Source organism: Podarcis filfolensis (genome assembly GCF_964270895.1).
Source record: "Podarcis filfolensis genome assembly, chromosome: 13".
NCBI lineage: Eukaryota > Metazoa > Chordata > Lepidosauria > Squamata > Lacertidae > Podarcis > Podarcis filfolensis.
In genome coordinates, this window is record NC_139615.1 from 17,625,599 (window position 1) to 17,644,422 (window position 18,824).

At 44.4% G+C, this 18,824-nt stretch overlaps 2 protein-coding genes across 2 annotated transcripts in view; one reads left to right on the top strand and one right to left on the bottom strand.

The window, feature by feature from the left end:
• Window positions 1–264: 264 nt before the first annotated feature.
• Window positions 265–12,100, bottom strand: LOC310748373 (beta-2-glycoprotein 1-like). The gene is made up of 8 exons (XM_083584104.1): window positions 11,752–12,100; window positions 5,524–5,679; window positions 4,465–4,650; window positions 4,138–4,249; window positions 3,281–3,357; window positions 2,695–2,874; window positions 2,330–2,527; window positions 265–1,732 (listed from the first exon to the last, which is right to left on the bottom strand). The coding sequence occupies exons 1-8, from the start codon at window positions 11,819–11,821 to the stop codon at window positions 1,668–1,670; spliced, it is 1,044 nt and encodes a 347-aa protein (XP_083440230.1). The 5' UTR covers window positions 11,822–12,100; the 3' UTR covers window positions 265–1,667.
• Window positions 12,101–12,212: 112 nt separating this feature from the next.
• PRKCG (protein kinase C gamma) overlaps window positions 12,213–18,824 on the top strand; it is a 50,515-nt gene continuing 43,903 nt past the window's right edge. The window contains exon 1 of the mRNA XM_083584092.1: window positions 12,213–13,492. Within this exon, the coding sequence (XP_083440218.1) occupies window positions 13,326–13,492 (167 nt within the window). The 5' untranslated portion in view covers window positions 12,213–13,325. The remainder of the gene's footprint in view (window positions 13,493–18,824) is intronic.

Sequence of the window (18,824 nt, forward strand, 5' to 3'; positions counted from 1 at the left end):
TGACATTCACCTGGGTCCCATTTAATGACACCCCAGGTTATCAAAACATGGCGGACAGCCACTTTGGATGGGAGCCAAGGTTTGCTTACATTAAGGAGTTTCAGTGCCACCCATCCAAGTGATGGGGATGTCCCTAATTTCATCTGTGGAAAAGCCCTGCTAGAAAGAGTGACAACTCTAAAACCGTCTGCAGCAGCACGACCAGTGCACCTCAGAGGTCTGTTTTGTTTCTCTCTGTTGCATGGTGAGCACAAGTTCACACTGTTGTATAACAAGTGCAGTTTATTATGTACAAATCAATTTACACGAGTATTCAGTAGCATAAGCTGTAAACCTCATTCCAGGCTTGTTTTTCAGTTGCCTTATGTTTCCATTCTCTTCGTACACAGCCCCATGTCACAAGGCCTCGGGGCCTGGGACGAATGTTGCACCTGCCCATTGTTACAATTGGCTCCAGCTTGCTTCCTGTAGCACCACCAATCTGAGGCTATGTTCAGTTTTTTTGCCTGTTGCACAGCTCAGTTCTGTGGATGAGTTGTAAGAAAGAAGGCTGCAGTTCTACATCAGCTTCCCTGGGAGTAAGCTCCGTTCAGCTCAATGGGACATACTTCTGATGAGATGTGTAGGACTGCATTGTAAGCCTCCCTCATCAAGTTAATTTATGTTTACTCCAAGTAAGAATGCATAAGATTGCAACTTTAAACTCTTTTCCTTCCCCCTTTTTAATTTACTTGAATACAATCCCTTTTGTGGTGGAGGAATATTTTCTAAGCATACAGAAAGCTGGTGTAGCATAATTCGTAAGATATGAACTGCAATACAGTGGTACCTCGGGTTAAGTACTTAATTCGTTCTGGAGGTCTGTTCTTAACCTGAAACTGTTCTTAACCTGAAGCACCACTTTAGCTAATGGGGCCTCCTGCTGCTGCCGCGCTGCCAGAGCACGATTTCTGTTCTCATCCTGAAGCAAAGTTCTTAACCCGAGGTACTATTTCTGGATTAGTGGAGTCTGTAACTTGAAGTGTATGTAACCTGAAGCGTATGTAACTCGAGGTACCACTGTATAAGATCAGAAGTCCTTGGTACAGATTAACTTCCTTGAGCCACATATACTCTCTGGGTAACCTTAGCCATTCACTGTTTACTCAGACTCAGCCCTTCCCTCGTATATAATGGATAATTCTAATCTCACCTTCCAGGGCTATTGGTAGGATCACTGCAATTAATTTATATGAAGTGTACTGAATGCTTGACACACTATATAAAAACTACTGCATGAAACTGCCTTCATGTTTAAAAAGCCCTCCAGTGGTATCATGTTGGCACTGATTTGTCAATCCAGCCATACAGCTTGATGAATGGAGAAAAACAAGGGGTACATAGGAAATTGACTTGCATGTTTTTATGACCTGAAAGGGATCTCTTGCTCATCTGGGGAGCAACAAAGATAGAAAATAAATAGAGTACAATAAAATAGCTAGCTGTTGGCCTTAAGGATACTTAAATTCCCAGGCCCGATCTCTGTTTCAAATGTGGCTGGTTTCCTATTTGCTTGTGTTGATTGCCTCTTTTCCATCTGTCTTTTCTGCACTTCCAAGAGGCCTGCTGAGCCAGAACAAGAAGAGAAGGAAGCATCTCATTGGGGAATGTATGGGTTGAAGGTGTGCTCAACAAGCAGGTATTTCAGATACAACTCTTTTGGGGAACAGGTGGTATTGCAGATAGGTAGGCTCTGTAAGAAGAAAGAGAAGGGAATCAGCAAAGCTGTTTGCAATGATTGTTGGAATATAATAAAAACGGACCCTCTTGACTATGTATGGTGTCCCCCATCCCTCAAACAGGGGGTAGTGCAAATCCTCTGTGAAGCTAGCAGAATATCTAAAATAGGAAAACTAAGATTTTATGCTATGCATTTCCCAATCCCATCTCAAGCTCTTTGATCAGAAACGAACGGTTCTATAATTGCGGTTAATTACTCAAGTGTACTTCGGTTGCTTTGCGTGCTGATTGCACAATTTTGGTGTTAGAGGGATGAATTTTTTTATATACTTGTACAGATTTCAAGTTTGTTTTAATGAGGAACTGAACTTCTCCACAATGAAATCTGGAAGTGGAACCCTAAATCGGGGACAGTGCCTGGAATATGGCACATACCGCACCAGTCGTGAGCTCAATGTTCTGAGATATATTGCAAGAGAGACTAGCTTGTGGAGACCTGCCTCCCAAGAGCATAAAGCAATAATATTCATAACAGTTCCAGTCTCCTGCCCCCAGTCTACCAAAACTTAACACCCAGTGTTGTTTTGTGCAGGGTTGTTTTCTGTCTCACCATCGTAGCAGTCGGGCATCTTCAACACACCATCGAAACACTGGCTGTCGGCTGTAAAACTGCAGGTCTTGTTCTCACTACGGCAGAAAAACGTGACAATTTCTCCATGATGAACCAGACCATCAGGGATCTCATAGACCCAGAGCTTACGCCCTTGGTAGATCATCCGGCTCCTCTTGGCAGTGATGGGACAGCGGGCTAGAAAGGGTAAGAAACAAAGCCTGTTAAGTATGGTTGACAGACCCATTGGCTTTTCACCATCTGGAACAGCAAAGACAATGGGGATGCTGGTATGGAATCTAATGGATGGGTTGGTAAAGTAATTGTCAGTATGTAAAAAGCAGTGGGGATTAGGAGGAAAGTACCTCTGCAGTAGGGTAGTTGGGACCAGTTTCCATTCTCCAGGCAAACCACTCTGTTAGAGCCATCTAAGAGGAAGTCCTTGTTACACAAGTAATAGATGACAGTTCCCACGGGGTATTCAGACTGGTGCACAGCAACCAGGGTTGCTTCAGCAATATTGGGGGGTCGGGAACAGGTCACAGCTAGGGAGAGAAAAAGAAAAGTATTCTAAGTATGTGTGTGAATGTGTGTGTGTAAATGGATGGAACAGATGGACAGATAAAGAACTCATGGATGGGTGTTTATCTGGATTTATGAACAGAGAAAAAAATATGGAGTGATGTATAGAAGGATGATGGATGCTTTATTGGGTAGGTCAGCATGTGAATGGATGGATATATCAGCCTATTGGTTGGTAAAGGCAGAAGTTGCTTGGCCTTTGACTCAGAACTTATAATGTACTTCCAGGTGGAGTTTCTTCTGGTTTATTTGAGGTATATGTGGTAAAATGTGTGGACCTGTGTTACCAAGGAATAGAATACTACTGAATACTAATCAAGTGGCCAGAAAGAAGCTCGGTCCCCCACCCCAATAATCTTGACTACTTGCGGTGGCAGGTTGGGGCTGCGTGTGACCATTCCTCATTCTCTTGGCATAAAAGAGAGCTGGGTCCCTCTAGGCGATATCTGTGAGGTAGGAAGAAGAAGAAGAAATCAGAAGGAAGTATTCAGTAGCTCTCCGCTTGAGTCCAGATATGAGATAGTATTTATTAGATTTATATTTTGAGGCAGACAATGTTTTTATGCTTTTTAAAAACAGCTGACTGACTTTTTTATTGTTCTACCTCGTTTTATGAAATTGTAACATTATATATATGTTCAGACACTCTCAGTGGTGTTTTTGCATGAGAATGGTATGATAAAGGTAAAGGTAAAGGACCCCTGACAGTTAAGTCCAGTCGCGAATGACTCTGGGGTTGCGGTGCTCATCTCGCTTTACTGGCCGAGGGAGCCGACATTTGTCCACAGACAGTTTTTCTGGGTCATGTGGCCAGCATGACTAAGCCGTTTCTGGTGAAACCAAAGCAGCACACGGAAACGCTGTTTACCTTCCCCCCGGAGCAGTGCCTATTTATCTACTTGCACTTAGACGTGCTTTCGAACTGCTAGGTTGGCAGGAGCTGGGACTGAGCAATGGGAGCTCACCCCGTGGCGGGGATTCAAACCGCCGACCTTCCGATCAGCAAGCCCTAGGCTCAGTGGTTTAGACCACAGTGCCACAAATAAAATAAAATGGGATGTGTATGCTGATCAGCGTGTTGGAGTAAGTGATGGAGTTGAGGATAGTTTTATTTACATCATTTCTAACACGCTCTTTAGCCCAGAAAGACTCTTTGAGCCACTTAGAACAAATCAGTTCTAAGACAGTCCCTGCCCTCAGGCTCACAACCTGAACAACTGACTTACCCATAGTCACACCAGTAGTGCACTTCCCTTCCTGTGTTGTAAGGGCCCCCTTCATGGGATCCATTTTCGATCTCTGGTGGAGATTTGCAGTGGGATGGTGGGTTAAGAGCATCTGATAAAGAAGAGGAAGGGGGAGGAAAAAAAATGCTTGGTAAGTCTGTATCCTTGGTGCATTAGACCAATTGTTGGATTTTGTTTGTCATCTGGTGGAGGCACTGTAGTGGTGGAGGGTTATCAGTGGCTGTTCTAGGTTGAATAAGAGGTGCTTGCGAGCCTGGTCCCTCCTGGTAATTATTGATGACAATGGTAGGAAATGGTTGATTTTACCTTCACAGGGTAAAGTGAAGCTCCACTTCGCGTCTCCTTGGCAGCGACTTATTGCCACTTCCTGCCCACCAGCCATTAGAAATCCAGGCTTGCATGTCACCTCCATTAAGTCCCCAAACATAGTGGATTCCTGGACCAGCTGTGTCTCAGCATTGTCAATTGTCACCGGCCATGCACACCTCAAGCCTTGGAAGAATACAGAAAGAAAGATGGTGGCTGATGAGAACCCGGAATTTTGTGGGAAAGAGTTGAGCCTGGATTCTCAGGGTCTAGTGATCCATGTTGGAAGAAGAACTCCTGGGTTCTTGTGAAGAAATAGAAGGTCTAATGGACAGAAAGAGATGAAAACCAGGAGCGCTGATCTTTTGGGGTGTAGTAGGTTGAAGCAACAGGGAACTGGCAATCAGGAATATTGAATTTTCTTAAATGGGGCAAAGGAGGGGTTAAGGAATCTGGAGACCAGGACTCCTCTGCAAAAGGAATAAATGGAAGGCTAGATGCTAGAGCAGGGCTGGGAATACTAGAAAACAGTTCTTCCCACCTAATGGGATGGTGAATGTGGGCTAGGTGGTGTTTTGGAGTTATGGGAGCCAGAAGAGGAATGAAACCTGTTTCATAAGGAAAAATGAAAGGCTATGGCCTAGCATCTTGGGATCATTGCAAGTGGAATGTGATTGGAGATGTGCAGGGAGGAGAGAAGGATCTGGGAATGATTATTTATTAAATTTATTGATTTTTTTAAAAAAACCCAAAGTAACTCAAAGCAACTTTAAATATATAAACAAACACATACATATCTTGAAACTGACATAAAACTACAAATCTTAGGTTCTTCTGGAATGGGGGATGAAGACTAGATGGCTGAAGTTTGGAGTTTGGGAATCAGAAGTCTCAAGTTCTCTAAACTGGTTTAAAGGATTTTTTTTCTGGTAACAGAGCACTTCTGAAATCTCTATAAAGTGGCTAGGGCAGAGTTAGGTAGGAAGGACTGGGAAGCACGTAAATGCCTGGATTTTCTGTGAATATTCCTGTGTGTGGACTAGGTGGTCAAATTTCTACCTGTAGAAATGCAGCTCATTCCACATTCCCCGTCACATTCACACTTCCTGCTTTTAGAGCACCTGCGGCGCTCACAGTTCTTCTGGCACATCTGCCCTGTCAGCATTGTAGAATTCTTCTTCCGCAGTGGACATTTGGGGTCGGTCAGATTCCTGACTGCAAATAGAAGAAAAGATAAGTGGTTACACAGATAGGAGGGAATGAGACCGGGGAAAGAGGCGAGTGATATACAATCCTATTTAAGAGCTACGTCTGTGTGTCTGTAATGGGGGAGTCGAAGGTAAAGAAATACCTTCCTTCCCTTCCCTAACACATAGCTGTCAACATTTCCCTTTTTTAAGGGGAAATTCCCTTATTCTGAATAGGATTCCTCACAAGATAAAAGTTGACAGCTATGCCCTAACAAGAAGCTCCAAGATGCTTTGTTGCCTCAAACAAAAAATTCAAATAGTGTCTCCTCCTCTTGAGGCGATACAAAATATCACAGTAAACTAAATAATTGGCAATTGGCCGTCCTTTAACGTTGTTTTGAAATCTCCCATCTGAGTGGGCTGTCTCATGGTAGGCCTGGTCCTGCTTTTCCCTGTGGTGAATGAGATAATTTCGGCATCGTGGCTCATTTCCTCCTAGCAAGCTTCTCAAATGTCCCTCAGCTGAACCTAATTTTTAAGCTGTGCCTCATTACTCTCGCAATGTCTCTGACTCCTGCCGTGTGCTTGTTTGTTTAGGTTTGTGTACAAGCAGGATGTCAGACTGAACCTAAATCTGAACTCAAAAAACCACGCAGAACCTTCACCCCTGCAACCGAATTGTAACAGAATAAGAATTATTATCTGTAGAATCTGTTGACAGCAATCAACAAGAATTGGGTTACCTGTTAGAATATGAACCCAGCTTTTTTTTAAAAAAAGCCAAATCTTTTGTTTTTATTATTTTTAAAAATTCAAAACCGTTTGTAAACTGCTTATTATTAAAACAATATTTAAGTGATGTACATCAGAACATAAAAACCAATCCCCCCCTACCCTAAAAACAGCATGCTGTGCTAACCCCACTGGCTCCAACCAGAATGAATCACGATGAGCACATAAAAACAAAATAACATCTGGAGATTTGGGGAAAGATATTTGGGGGCTGCTCAGTGAAGAGAAAGGCTGACAGCAGGGAATATCCACTGAGGTGGGAGAGAAGTGAGAGACACAGGCTCCCAGATGCCTTTGGGAAGCCTGAGAGCAAGGGCCCTCTCCCTCCTGTGGTTGCCACCAACTGGTATTCAGAAGCGTACTGCCTCTGACTGGGGAGGCAGTGTGTGGACATTGTGGCTTGTAGCCATTGAAAGCCTCTACCTCAGCGGACTTGTCTAATCCTCTTTTAAAGCCATCCAAGATGGCGGCTATCACTGCCTCATGTGGCGGCAAATTCTGTAGTTTTACTATGTATGTACTGTGTGAGGAAGTACGTTCTTTTGCCTGTCCTGAATCCTCCAAAATTCAGTTCCATTGGATGTCCATGAGTTCTAGTGATATGGCAGAAGGATTTCCCCCCTTCTCTATCCATGTTCTCCATGCTATGTGTAATTTCATAAACTTCTAGCCTTTTACTCGCCTCTTCTCTAAACCGAAATGCCCCAAATGCTGCAACCTTCCTGCATTGGGGAGTACAGTGGTACCTCGGGTTACATACGCTTCAGGTTACATATGCTTCAGGTTACAGACTCCGCTAACCCAGAAATATTACCTCGGGTTAAGAACTTTGCTTCAGGATGAGAACAGAAATCGTGCTCCGGTGGCGCGGCGGCAGCAGGAGGCCCCATTAGCTAAAGTGGTGCTTCAGGTTAAGAACAGTTTCAGGTTAAGAACGGACCTCCAGAACGAATTAAGTACTTAACCCGAGGTACCACTGTAGTTGTTCCATCCCTTGATTATTTTGGTTGTGCTTTTCTTAACCTCTTCCAACTCTACAATATTTCTTTTGAGGTAAGGCAACCAGAACTGTACACAGCATTCCAAATAGGATTGCCCCATGGATTTGTGTAACCACTTTATAATATTGGCACTTTCAGTTCCTTTCCTATTGATTCGCAGCAGCAGCAGCAGGAGGAGGCTGGCAGCCGGTACCACCCCCTTGGAAGGCAGACACATGGGGGCTGGCCGAAGGCAACTTGAGGTTGGTGGGGCAGTGCCCCATTCACTCTAATGGGCTGTAGTTCCACCGGCTGTAGTTTCCCAGTCCAAGGTAGACGACATGTTCCAGTCAGGGTTGTACTCCCTCTAAAACTCTCATTATCATGTCATTCACTTTCCGAAGCAAGTTGGATCCATCAGTTACCCTGGTGCTCCGACAGATGACAGAATTACTGGTGGCCTGAACAAAAGTCCCAGAGTTGTGTTCCCTGTCTGCTAGGCTACCGTATTTCTTAAAAAATAGCCATGAGCCTTGACTGTGTACTTGCAGTCTCAAATGTGGGGCTGAAATTCTACATATGCGAATGTCGAAAGGCTACTTTGTTCACCAGTCCTGATTATGGGAAGGGTTACAAATGGACCAGAAAGAAACTGCTTTGGCCTGCTGTTCCCATAGTTTTAACAGCCTTTTTGCATGTGCCAGTGAAATCAGCCAGTGGAACTTTCCACGATATGGAGATAATAAACATTATCACCTGCTAATTCCTGCAAAACTAATTGTGAGCATGACAGCAGTTGGTAGGGTGTTAATGGGAAGTAACACTCATTTGAAGAGATCTTGAGACTTTGGCTTAAATATATTCTGTATGGAAGGGCATAAGGGTTAAAAAGAGGGATATTTAGAGCTTTGTATCTTAAGCAAAATGAACATTTCCTTCCTTTCCAAACTTGAATGAGAAAAGTTGTGATGCTGGCAATGGCCACCAGGTGGAGAAATATATACTTGGCTTGAAAAGCTGCCTTATACTGTACAAGAAATGCTGTCTACCTGTTTATCTCCATACATGTTTTTTTTAAAAAATATTTTAATGTTTAGACTGCAACACTTGAAGGTGCCATGTGAGTAGCAATACATCCGAAGGTAACACGCCTAATTATAGTTGACCCAGAAAGGAAAAAACCTACAAAATCCATAGCTGGATTTTGGAAAATACACACACCCAAAAGATCCACTTTTATTAGGACCAACCAAATTAAAAAAATAATGGCAAGCTTTTACATTCTCCAGAGCTCTGCAACAGGCAGAGTGTCACACAAAACAGGAGGCAAAGGGACAAGGGAAAAGTACAACGAAAAGTACAAGAATTCAATTGGATTTGTAGCTCTAACATCAGCTTGTAAACTCAGTTCCCAAATTATATTGCACTGATGCACAAATTTTAATGGTCCTGTAAGGCTAACAAAATGCACAGTATATTGAATAATCAATCAAATATATAAAATGATACTATTATTAAACAGCTTACATTTAATAACATGACTTATGCAGTCTGTCATGAGGATGGTTTATTTGCGCAGGTAAGAACCTAGCTATGTAGCAGTCAATGTGCTTACCCTGATGATCTGCAAAGTGAGCCTCAGTTGCCTTGCTTGCTTTGTATAAGCCCACAGCTAAATTGCAATAGTGCTACATCCATTCTGCAGTCACGTTACTTCACATAGCCCTCTAAATTGAAGAACTAACTTGTGGGGGAGGGACAGGAAACCTATTTTCTGGGATTGGTAGGATATATATATATATATATATGCTTTTAATTGCAGGGGAAATGTGATATCCTTGAAATAGAAGCGTGAGCTTAAAAGAAAGATGTCTGGATCTTTCTCAAACCCATTAATCCTCGGCAACACATTAGTAACAACTGTGTGCATTTTAAAAATTTTTTTTGACAATTTGCACCATGAGTAGATGGATGGATACATTGATTTAATAATAGACAGAGATAAAATTAGGCATAAAACCTTGATACTTCCCATTTTAGAAATTGTACACTGGATGGAGAGAGAGAGAGAGAGAGAGAGAGAGAGAGAGAGAGAGAGCGAGAGAGAGAGAGCGAGAGAGAATATGTGTGGGAATAGGGAGAAGAAAAGTGAATGGAAGTTAGGAAAACAGCAGAAAGAAAGAAGCCCTACCTGGCAATCTTACACAGTAGGCAGAGAAGAAGGTATCTGGTTGGCCACTGTGAGAACAGGATGCTGGACTAAATGGGCCACTGGCCTGATCCAGCAGGCTCTTTTTAAGTTCTTATGAGTAAGGGGCTCAGACTTCAGTGAGCTAACTAGATTCCTATCTCTTTGTAGGCTTGGCTTTTGCTTCAATTTTCTTTCTATAAAATGTGTTGAAAGTGACTGCGAGGGAAGGGATTCTGGTTATACATCCTCAGTTTTAAGACTTCAGAGCCTAGAAATCTAAATATATGCAAGTGTCTTTATGAGGGTAGAGCATGTTAGGTAAATGGAAAACTATTTGGACACAGGACAGGTCTGAGAAGGTTAAGAGCCCTGGCGTCTTAAAGTATGTGTCAAAAGCCAACAGATAGTTCAGGATATATAAATTCCACAACTCTGTGGCTCTACAGTTCCTTCTCACAAAGTGGTGCTTTATACTTCGGGCTGCTTGTATTCTGTGATCCTCTCCAAACACAGAATGAGATCAGAAAAATCTGGCACCCTGAGCCTTTAGTGAAAAACGCTTTAGGGAAAAGTACAAAGGGGTGAGAGAAAATGAACAGATAATAAAGTGTTCGTGGGAAGCTGTCTTATACCAAGTCAGACCATGGTTCATCTAGTTCAACACTGTCTGCACTAACTGGTAGCAAGTCTCCAGGATTTCAGACTGCTTTCTCTCCTAGCATAGATTGAACCTGGGACCGTCTTCCTGCAAAGCAGCTGCTCTACCACTGAGCTTATGGCCCTTCCAACCTACTCGTCTTTGGGGGCAGGGGAGAGTATATTATTTTCTCCTGTGTCCTGTTTGAGGCACACAGCTGGTACAGCTGGGGGTTTTCTGCTCCAAGTGGCTGAGCACTACAGTCGGATCCCCAGAATACTTCAGGACCCCCTGCAACGTTGCAGCTGATTCCAGGATATGTCATTTCACTGATGGGCCTAACAAAAATTGTTGCTCTAACTATGTTTGGCTTGCTTGTGCCCAGCAGCCTGGATTTATATAAGATGGTAGCTCAAGTTGCAAATGGGCAGAACGCAAATACAGTGGTACCTCGGGTTACATATGCTCCAGGTTACAGAAACTTTAGGTTACAGACTCTGCTAACCCAGAAATAGTACCTCGGGTTAAGAACTTTGCTTCAGGATGAGAACAGAAATTGTGCTCCGGCAGCGCGGTGGCAGCAGGAGGCCCCATTAGCTAAAGTGGTACCTCAGGTTAAGAACAGTTTCAGCTTAAGAACGGATCTCCAGAACAAATTAAGTTCTTAACCTGAGATACCACTGTACAATCTTTCCACAGTGTGTAGAGATGGAGCACAGCTCTAGGGCTGGTCCAAGACATTTTTCTCCCTGAGGTAGAATAGCAAATGCTGCCTTCCCTTGTCCCTCCCTCAGCAAGTCAAGAGTTTTGAGTTTTGTAGGTGGCTGGAAGGTGGAGCGGAACTGGCCCAAGACATTTTGCTGCCTGAGAAGGAGCGGCAGATGGCACATAACACACCTGCCCTGCCAAAGTGAAGGCACATAGTAGTACCCAAGGCTTGCTTTGGCACATGAGGCAGAAAATCTCTCACACACGCCTCTCCCAGGAAATGAAAAAGAAATCACAATAATCTAAATCACTGCTGTTATTTTAAATCACCATTATTTATTAATTTATACAATCCTTAATGAAAGATAAAAGTCTCCCAAGCAGCTTGCCAAATATAAAAACTAATTACACAATTCTGTTGCCCTTTCATGATACCCCAAATCATGACTGCCTCACACTTCCTAATGGTAGAGCCGGCCCAGCATTGCTCACTGCTTAACGTGCTGGACGTCCCAGGTTAAACCCCTGTCATCTCCAGTTAAAAGGATCAGCTAGGAGCTGATGGGAAAGACCTCTTTCTGCCTGGGACAGACTCTGGAGAGCTCCTGCCTGTCAGACAACAGAGGACTAGATGGATAAATAGCCTGACCTGGTATATGGCACCTACCGACGTTCCTAATATAGCAGCTTGTAAGGGACGACTGAGCAAGGAATATGAGGAAGGGGAGGTGAAAAGTCAGGTAGAGGGACTGAAAGCAGAAAAGGGGTGAAGCGACTGTGGGGACTCACCTCCCACTTGTCCAGAGCCTTGTGAGAACCAGAGAACCGCCAGCAGTGCCAGGAAAAGGAGCGAGGACATGATGCGAGGAAGATGCAACCCGCGTCTCTTGATTACACCTATGTTTTGGGGAGACAGGTTCTTTCCTGCGTTCTCTGGGAGAGAGTCAATGGTTAGTTGGTCCCAGGAAAGTTTTTGGGAGTGGGTATTAGCGCCTCCTAGATAATGCAGTTTGAGACAAGGGTGCAGAGACACAAGATTCCTGGGTGCTCTGAGAAAGGAACCAAAATTAATGGGTGCCAGGGTGGCAGCCGAAGCTCCTGGATTTTGTCTTGCAGGCTGAGGGGACGGACTTATAAGTAACTGGGATTTGAGCACCCATCTGAAATATATGTCCATTTCTCCCACTGTGTGTCCGAAGTTATTCATTAACAAGGCCTGGATGGGACCCTGCCAAAGGGCAACCTGCCTTCCACATTTGTCACAGGGAACTCTGAACTCCAAAACAAGACAACAGACAGCTGTGGGGGGGGGGGGGTCAGCATACAGAGAGAGGAACCCAGGAGTCCTAAACCTCCACAGATCCCACACCTGCCTAAGCCCTACTCCTCTCCAAAAGGGATCACCCTAACTCTCTGGATTTCTCTGCTCCCCCAGAGAATCCAGAAAAGCTGGCTCCCTGTTGTGAGTCTTCTTTAATAGCACCGCTTTATTCTTCCACAATCCCATTCAGGAGGCGATCCTTTTAGTATCTCAGCTTCTCCCCTCAGCTGCTTTCACCAATCTCTTTAGATTTTCCTTACTCTTGCTCAGAAATTCTGGCTTCTTCAGGGAGCGAGAAAGAAATCTGATGGGTGTGTGCGTGTGCCTGGCGTGTGGGCGAGAGAGGGGTGGATACCAAGGCACCTGGTGGGTTTTCTTAGTGGGCAGCAGAATGTAGAAAAAGGGTTAGAGGGGAGAGATCCCTGGCTGCTTCTGTGGGGGGAGAGAAAAGCCTTCCCAGCGATTCCTCTTTAAACTCTGACTCCTCCCCCTCCTCCCCCCTTGCTCAGCCTCAGCCTCCCCCGTCCAAATCTCCCATTCCTGGGCGAGAAACAGACACAGCCCAAATCCACAACCTGTTTGTTTCTCTCTCTCTCCATCTCTCTCTGTCTCTCGTTCTGTGGAGCTGTTGCTGGGAGCTTTCACCTCTGCCTCTTCTCTTTTTTTTCCATCAGCAGTTTTGCCATTCTCCCTATCACTGTCTTCTTCTCTTTCTGTTCTCTCTTTCTCTTTTTTACTCCATTCACCTCTTCGTTGCCCATCCCTCCTTCATCTCCCATCCCTCCCCATTCCTTTTTCTCCCCATCCATCCTTCTACATCCCTCCAGTCCTTTTCCGTCCTCCATCAGTTCTCCACTTTCCACCTCTTCTCTCATTCATTGCACGATCCACCGGTCCCTCTTCCTCATCTACCCATCTGCTCCCTCCAGCTCCCATATCTTTCTTGCCTGCTTTTAATCGCCTCTTCCCTCTGGTTCTTTCCTACCCCTCCCTCTTGAAGACCCTAGCAGTTAAGGTGCTAGGGCTTCCCCCAGGGGGCACCATGGCGCTGCTGAGCTCCCCAACAGAGACTGAATGCTTGACTAAGCCGCTTTTCTGCCGCAAGGGGGCGCTACGCCAGAAGGTCATCCATGAGGTGAAGAGCCACAAGTTCACCGCTCGCTTCTTCAAGCAACCCACCTTCTGCAGCCATTGCACAGACTTTATCTGGTGAGAGAACCTGACCCTGTGATGTGACCCTATTTGCACTGACCCCCTGTGACCCTTTGACTTTGATCTTGCCACCCCTTTTACTGCTGCTTGTGCAATCCTGCGCCCCACATTCCATAACCCTGTGGTCCTATCACTCTTCTCCATAAAGGGCTACCTTATTCAGGGCTTCCTGTGTTCTGTAGTTCTGTCTAGATGCAGAAACAGTAGCAGGCACAGACTTCAGCACTCTGATAACCTGATTGTTCTGTTTTTATTTTTTAAGGGTACCTTTCTAGTCCTCATTGTGGTTCTGCAGATTAGTCTTGGGCCATGCTTGGTGAAATCTCTAAAACTCTGAGGTTACTAAGTAGGAATTCTAGTGGTTAGGGGGTAAGGCTGCAGTGTCCTGTGTAAATCCTTGCTCGTCTCTGTAACAAAAAAGTGATGCTAATTTATGTAAAATTTGGATAGGTCATATAATCTCTTGCTGGAGAATTTGTGCAGTTTTGGTCCTGAAGTTGAGTTGACCAATGGTCCTGTCCTCCTCTACCATTATTGGCTTTTATTTCAAGTTTTTCTAACTAAGGTATCTACTTTTACTCTGCCACCCAAGATGATGCCAAGGTTCAAACGGAGGAATTCATATAAGCAAAGTGATTATCTCTCTCTCTCTCTCTCTCTCTCTCTCTCTCTCTCTCTCTCTCTCTCGTTCGTCTTCCTTCTGGCAGATGTTCCTTGTCCTATTACTCCTCTATATGTCTCTGAAGCCCCATAGATCTACATGGTCTGATCACCTTTTACCACCCTAGTTTTGTTTCTGTAGATTTTCCTCAATCTATAAATCCATACTTCCATCCATGCAGCCTCTTATTTATATTTATTGTATTTGCATGTAATACCAAGCCTTTGGCACAATTGATCTAGTTAGTTCTTTCCAATATATCTCTACATCTTGCCATATCCTCTGTCCCTCCATCTCCCCCATAACCCATGGCCCTATATAATTCAGTTTGACCCTGCAGAGCCTTTAGTTTCAGCCAAGAGCCCCCATGACTACCTGTGTGTATTCTGTGCTTCTCTCTTTCGCCCACATTTCTGCTTCCGGGAAATCTAATTCTGCAATCAGAATGTGTTGGGCGAATTGAGTGTATCAAAATATATTATGCAAATTAAGTGTATTTGCGTAATGTGTCTAGTTTTGCATAATTCATCTTACTTTCTGTGATTCAGCTGTGGAAATAAGTAGGATTTATTTGTGGCAAAGATGATGTTGATGGAGGCGAATAGAAGTGAGGGAAGGGCAAGGAGATGTTTCAACACATAATAACCAGGACTAGAAACTTGGATATATATTTTTAAAGGATGTGATCTTTAGGATGTCAAAACCCACACTAGAAATAACTGTTTAAATAGTCATCATCTCCAGAATCCATAATCCTGACACATATTTTGGAAGTTTGGAAATAGGTTCTGAGTTTATGCAACAATGCATATGGCCCATGCATTGCCTAGGAACACTCAGGTATTCTGAAGAGATATTGCTGGTCAGAGATATCCCTGGCCTTTGGTTTCAGTGTGTTTTGTTACTGGTTGTCCTCATTTTGGGATTGTTTTCCTACAGCCTGTAGTTCTGACAGGTGCACAGTTGTGGTAGGGTTGCTGTGTTTGTAAATTCTCAAATGGTGGACTATCCCTCCATTAAACCCATTTAGTGGGGAAGAGCATTTAAGTTTTATATAGTAGGACATCAGGGGACTTGCTAAAATCACAGTACTCTCATGGGCTTCTTGTCATCTTGAAGAGATACATATGTTATTAAGTATGGGATATAGGTCCCTGCTGCCTAATACAGTCCTTTATATACCAAATGGCAATTTCAGCTTTCAGAGTGGGTGTAGCAAGAAAAAACAACAATGTGATGCCCTATATTTCTAAATATCAATGTGCCACAATTATGTATGATTCCCCCTCCGCAGCCTTTCTTATTTGGGGTTCCTCTTTGCTGCCTCCAGAAGCGCCTTTTCTCAAATACACACACACACACACACACACACACACACACACACACACACACACGCACACACACACACACACACACACACACACACACACTTCTCTCAGACATATTCCTGAAGGCTGCAGAAGTGATGGAAATTTGTTCTGACACATGGTTCTGTGGTCACACACACACAACACGCACACACACCAAACAGCACATAATACATTTTCTGCTTATTATGGGCAGAGAACATGAAGGATCCGTAAAAATATAACCAACAGGTGGGAGGCAAAGCAATGGTTGTAAGGCTCAGGTAACAACTGTTTTTCAAGTACGCAGAAAGGTTGGATTGCTATGAATAGACAAGGAGAGCAAGCCATATTCCTCTGCAGCTGAATGGAGAAAAACAGGGGGATGGAAAGAAAGTGTTTGTGTTAAATATATCATGCTGATGAGATCTTTCTCATGGTTAAGCTGCCCCCTTTATCACTCTGCGCTCAGATCCCAATACAGATCCCCTCTCCAAGACTATTGCTCCTTCAGCAGCTTCACCACCCTCAAGCTGAAGCCACGCCATCCATTTAAAGGACTTTTATAGCGCTTTTAACAGTTATGGCTTCCCGCCCCACCCAAAAGAGAGAGGGTGCTGGGAACTGCAGCCTGCATCCTTAAAAAACCTACAGCTTCTAGGCTTCTCTGGGACTGTTAAAGCTATATGAGTGCTTTAAATGGATGCTGTGGATGTGACCTCAGTCATCCAAATGTCTCCTGTTCCCACAAATGACTCCAGCCTTTCTCCCACGCTGCAGTCAGTAGGGGACATGGCTCGATGGCAGAGGACATGCTCTGCGAGGAATGGATCTCAGGCTCAGTCCCTGGCATCCCTAGGTAGGCCTGGCAAAGACCACCTGAAACCCTGCCAGTCAGACAATAGACCAGTTTCCCAAACTTGGGTCTGCAGCTGTTTTTGAACTACAGTTCCCATCATCCCTGATCACTGCTCTTGTTAGCTAGGGATGATGGGAGTTGTAGTCCAAAAAAACAGCTGCAAACCCAAGTTTGGGAAACCCTGCTATAGCCAGTGCTGTATTTAGGCCTTGCAGAATCCCTGTCTGCTGCTGCTTCTCTCCCTTCCTTCAAATTCCATCTCAACCCTTCCCCTCGACCTTTTCTGTAACCCCTTAGTCCAGGGATGCAGAAGCTGTGGCCCTCCAGATGTTGTTGAACTACAACTACCACAGAATAGTACCAAAAGGCACACAGCTATAGCAACGATATATTAATAATGATAAGTTTATATTGAGGTAGACAAAATGCCAACACAATTGCAGCATATACATTTCAGCACAGCTTACAAAGAACCATATGGCTCAACAACAATTATTATTGTGTTGAAGAAGGCTCTGTAGTGCAGCTGCCTATAACTTTGCACCCTAGCAATGGTGTTATCCTCTTGGAATCAAGCAACTTCTTTGGAGATATAAACATTCTGGTTGTGAAAACTGCGGCTGGGGCCTTGAAATGCTTTTTGCGGGTTTGTCATCTGAGGAAGGCCTTCGAAGCAGGACCTTATCCAGAAGCCTGTCTGTTGTCAACTGCTTAGAGCATTCTTCGATGCAATAATAATTATCTTTGCGCCATATGTTTCTTTGCAAGCCTTGCTGAAATGTACATATTGCAACAATATTTTTCCTACCTCATTGTAAGCTTCTTACTGCAGTTACAGTTGTATGCCTTTCCACACTTCTCTGTGGTGGTTTCATCTAAGATTGTGTCCTTGTATGTGATGTTGAACTACAACTCCCATCAGCCCTAGTCATTGTCCTTGCTGGCCAGGGCTAATGGGAGCTGGAGTCCAGCGACATCAGGAGGACAACAGCTTCCACACCCCTGCCTTAGTCCCTGACCCCTACTGAAACTGAAGTCTTAGTACAAGCACGTGAAGTTCTTAGCCTCCATCTCTCCCCCTCTCTTTTGCCTCCCTGAGGTCATTTGTTAAGAGCCGTGGATTTTATTGATTTTTAGAAACAACAAGCAAAAGAAGAAGCATAACAGGTGCCTCATGTCAAATTTTAGATGGTAAGCTCCTTGCAGTAGGAACCTGTCTTCTTGTTCTTTGTAAAGGTAAAGGGACCCCTGACCATTAGGTCCAGTCGTGACCAACTCTGGGGTTGCGGCGCTCATCTCGCTTTATTGGCCGAGGGAGCGGGCATGACTAAGCCGCTTCTGGCGAACCAGAGCAGCGCACGGAAACGCCGTTTACCTTCCCGCCAAAGTGGTACCTATTTATCTACTTGCACTTTAACGTGCTTTCGAACTGCTAGGTTGGCAGGAGCAGGGACCGAGCAACGGGAGCTCACCCCATGGCGGGGATTCGAACAGCCAACCTTCTGATCGGCAAGTCCTAGGCTCTGTGGTTTAACCCACAGCGCTACCCACGTCCCTCTTGTTCTTTGTAGGCTGCTACAAAACTTTGATAGCGCTATATGAACAGAAACAAACAAATTCAGATAAAAGAGCAAAGGTCCATAAGAAAGACAAAAAACCCCCTCTGATATCCACCATAGGGTATTAACTTTGTTAGGCCTAACCAAACTGTCACAGAGTTGTTGCAAGCTTTTGAGTTCTCTAGAACTGTTTATTGGGCAAGATGTTGCAGGAAATCAATGGGCGTGGAGGGAACAGGGCAGAAGGACAAAAGAAGAAATCAGGGTCCCCACCAGGCTGTCACTATTTTGCAGGAGTGATTAAGCAGCATACTGGCAAAATTAGGATTGCACAACTAAAAGTGGATCAGAGAGCTCTTCTGCAACAAACCCACTTCAAAACAATTCAAACTTTTTGTAGTAAGGAAAGTGATGGGAAGGTGAAATGGGGTGGAATGGTGGGCCAGACTATATTTCTTTTGGGTGGGGGAATGAACAAATTTCTATGCCCCACAAATAACCCAGAGATGCATTTTAAATAAAAGGACACATTCTATCATGTAAAAACATGCTGATTCCCGGACTGTCTGTGGGCCAGATAGAGAAGGCAATTGGGCCGCATCTGGCCCACGGGCCTTAGGTTGCCTACTCCTGATTTTGCTGCTGTGCCATGCTGAGAAAATCTATGGCTTGGCTTAGTGTGTTCCCCAAACCTGGGTGCTTGCAATTTAGCTCTCTCTAGGCTAACCAAGGTTTGTACTTGTTTTAGCTCACTGTAGCGTAGCGGCAAACTCCTCCCCTGCTTTCGAAAAAGACATCACGGGTAGGGGGAAAGCAGAATGATGTCACAGATCCCAAACCTGCAACAAAATGTTGAAGTGCTCTGGTTCACTGGGTCTGTCAGTCAGCCATGATCTCCTCTAAG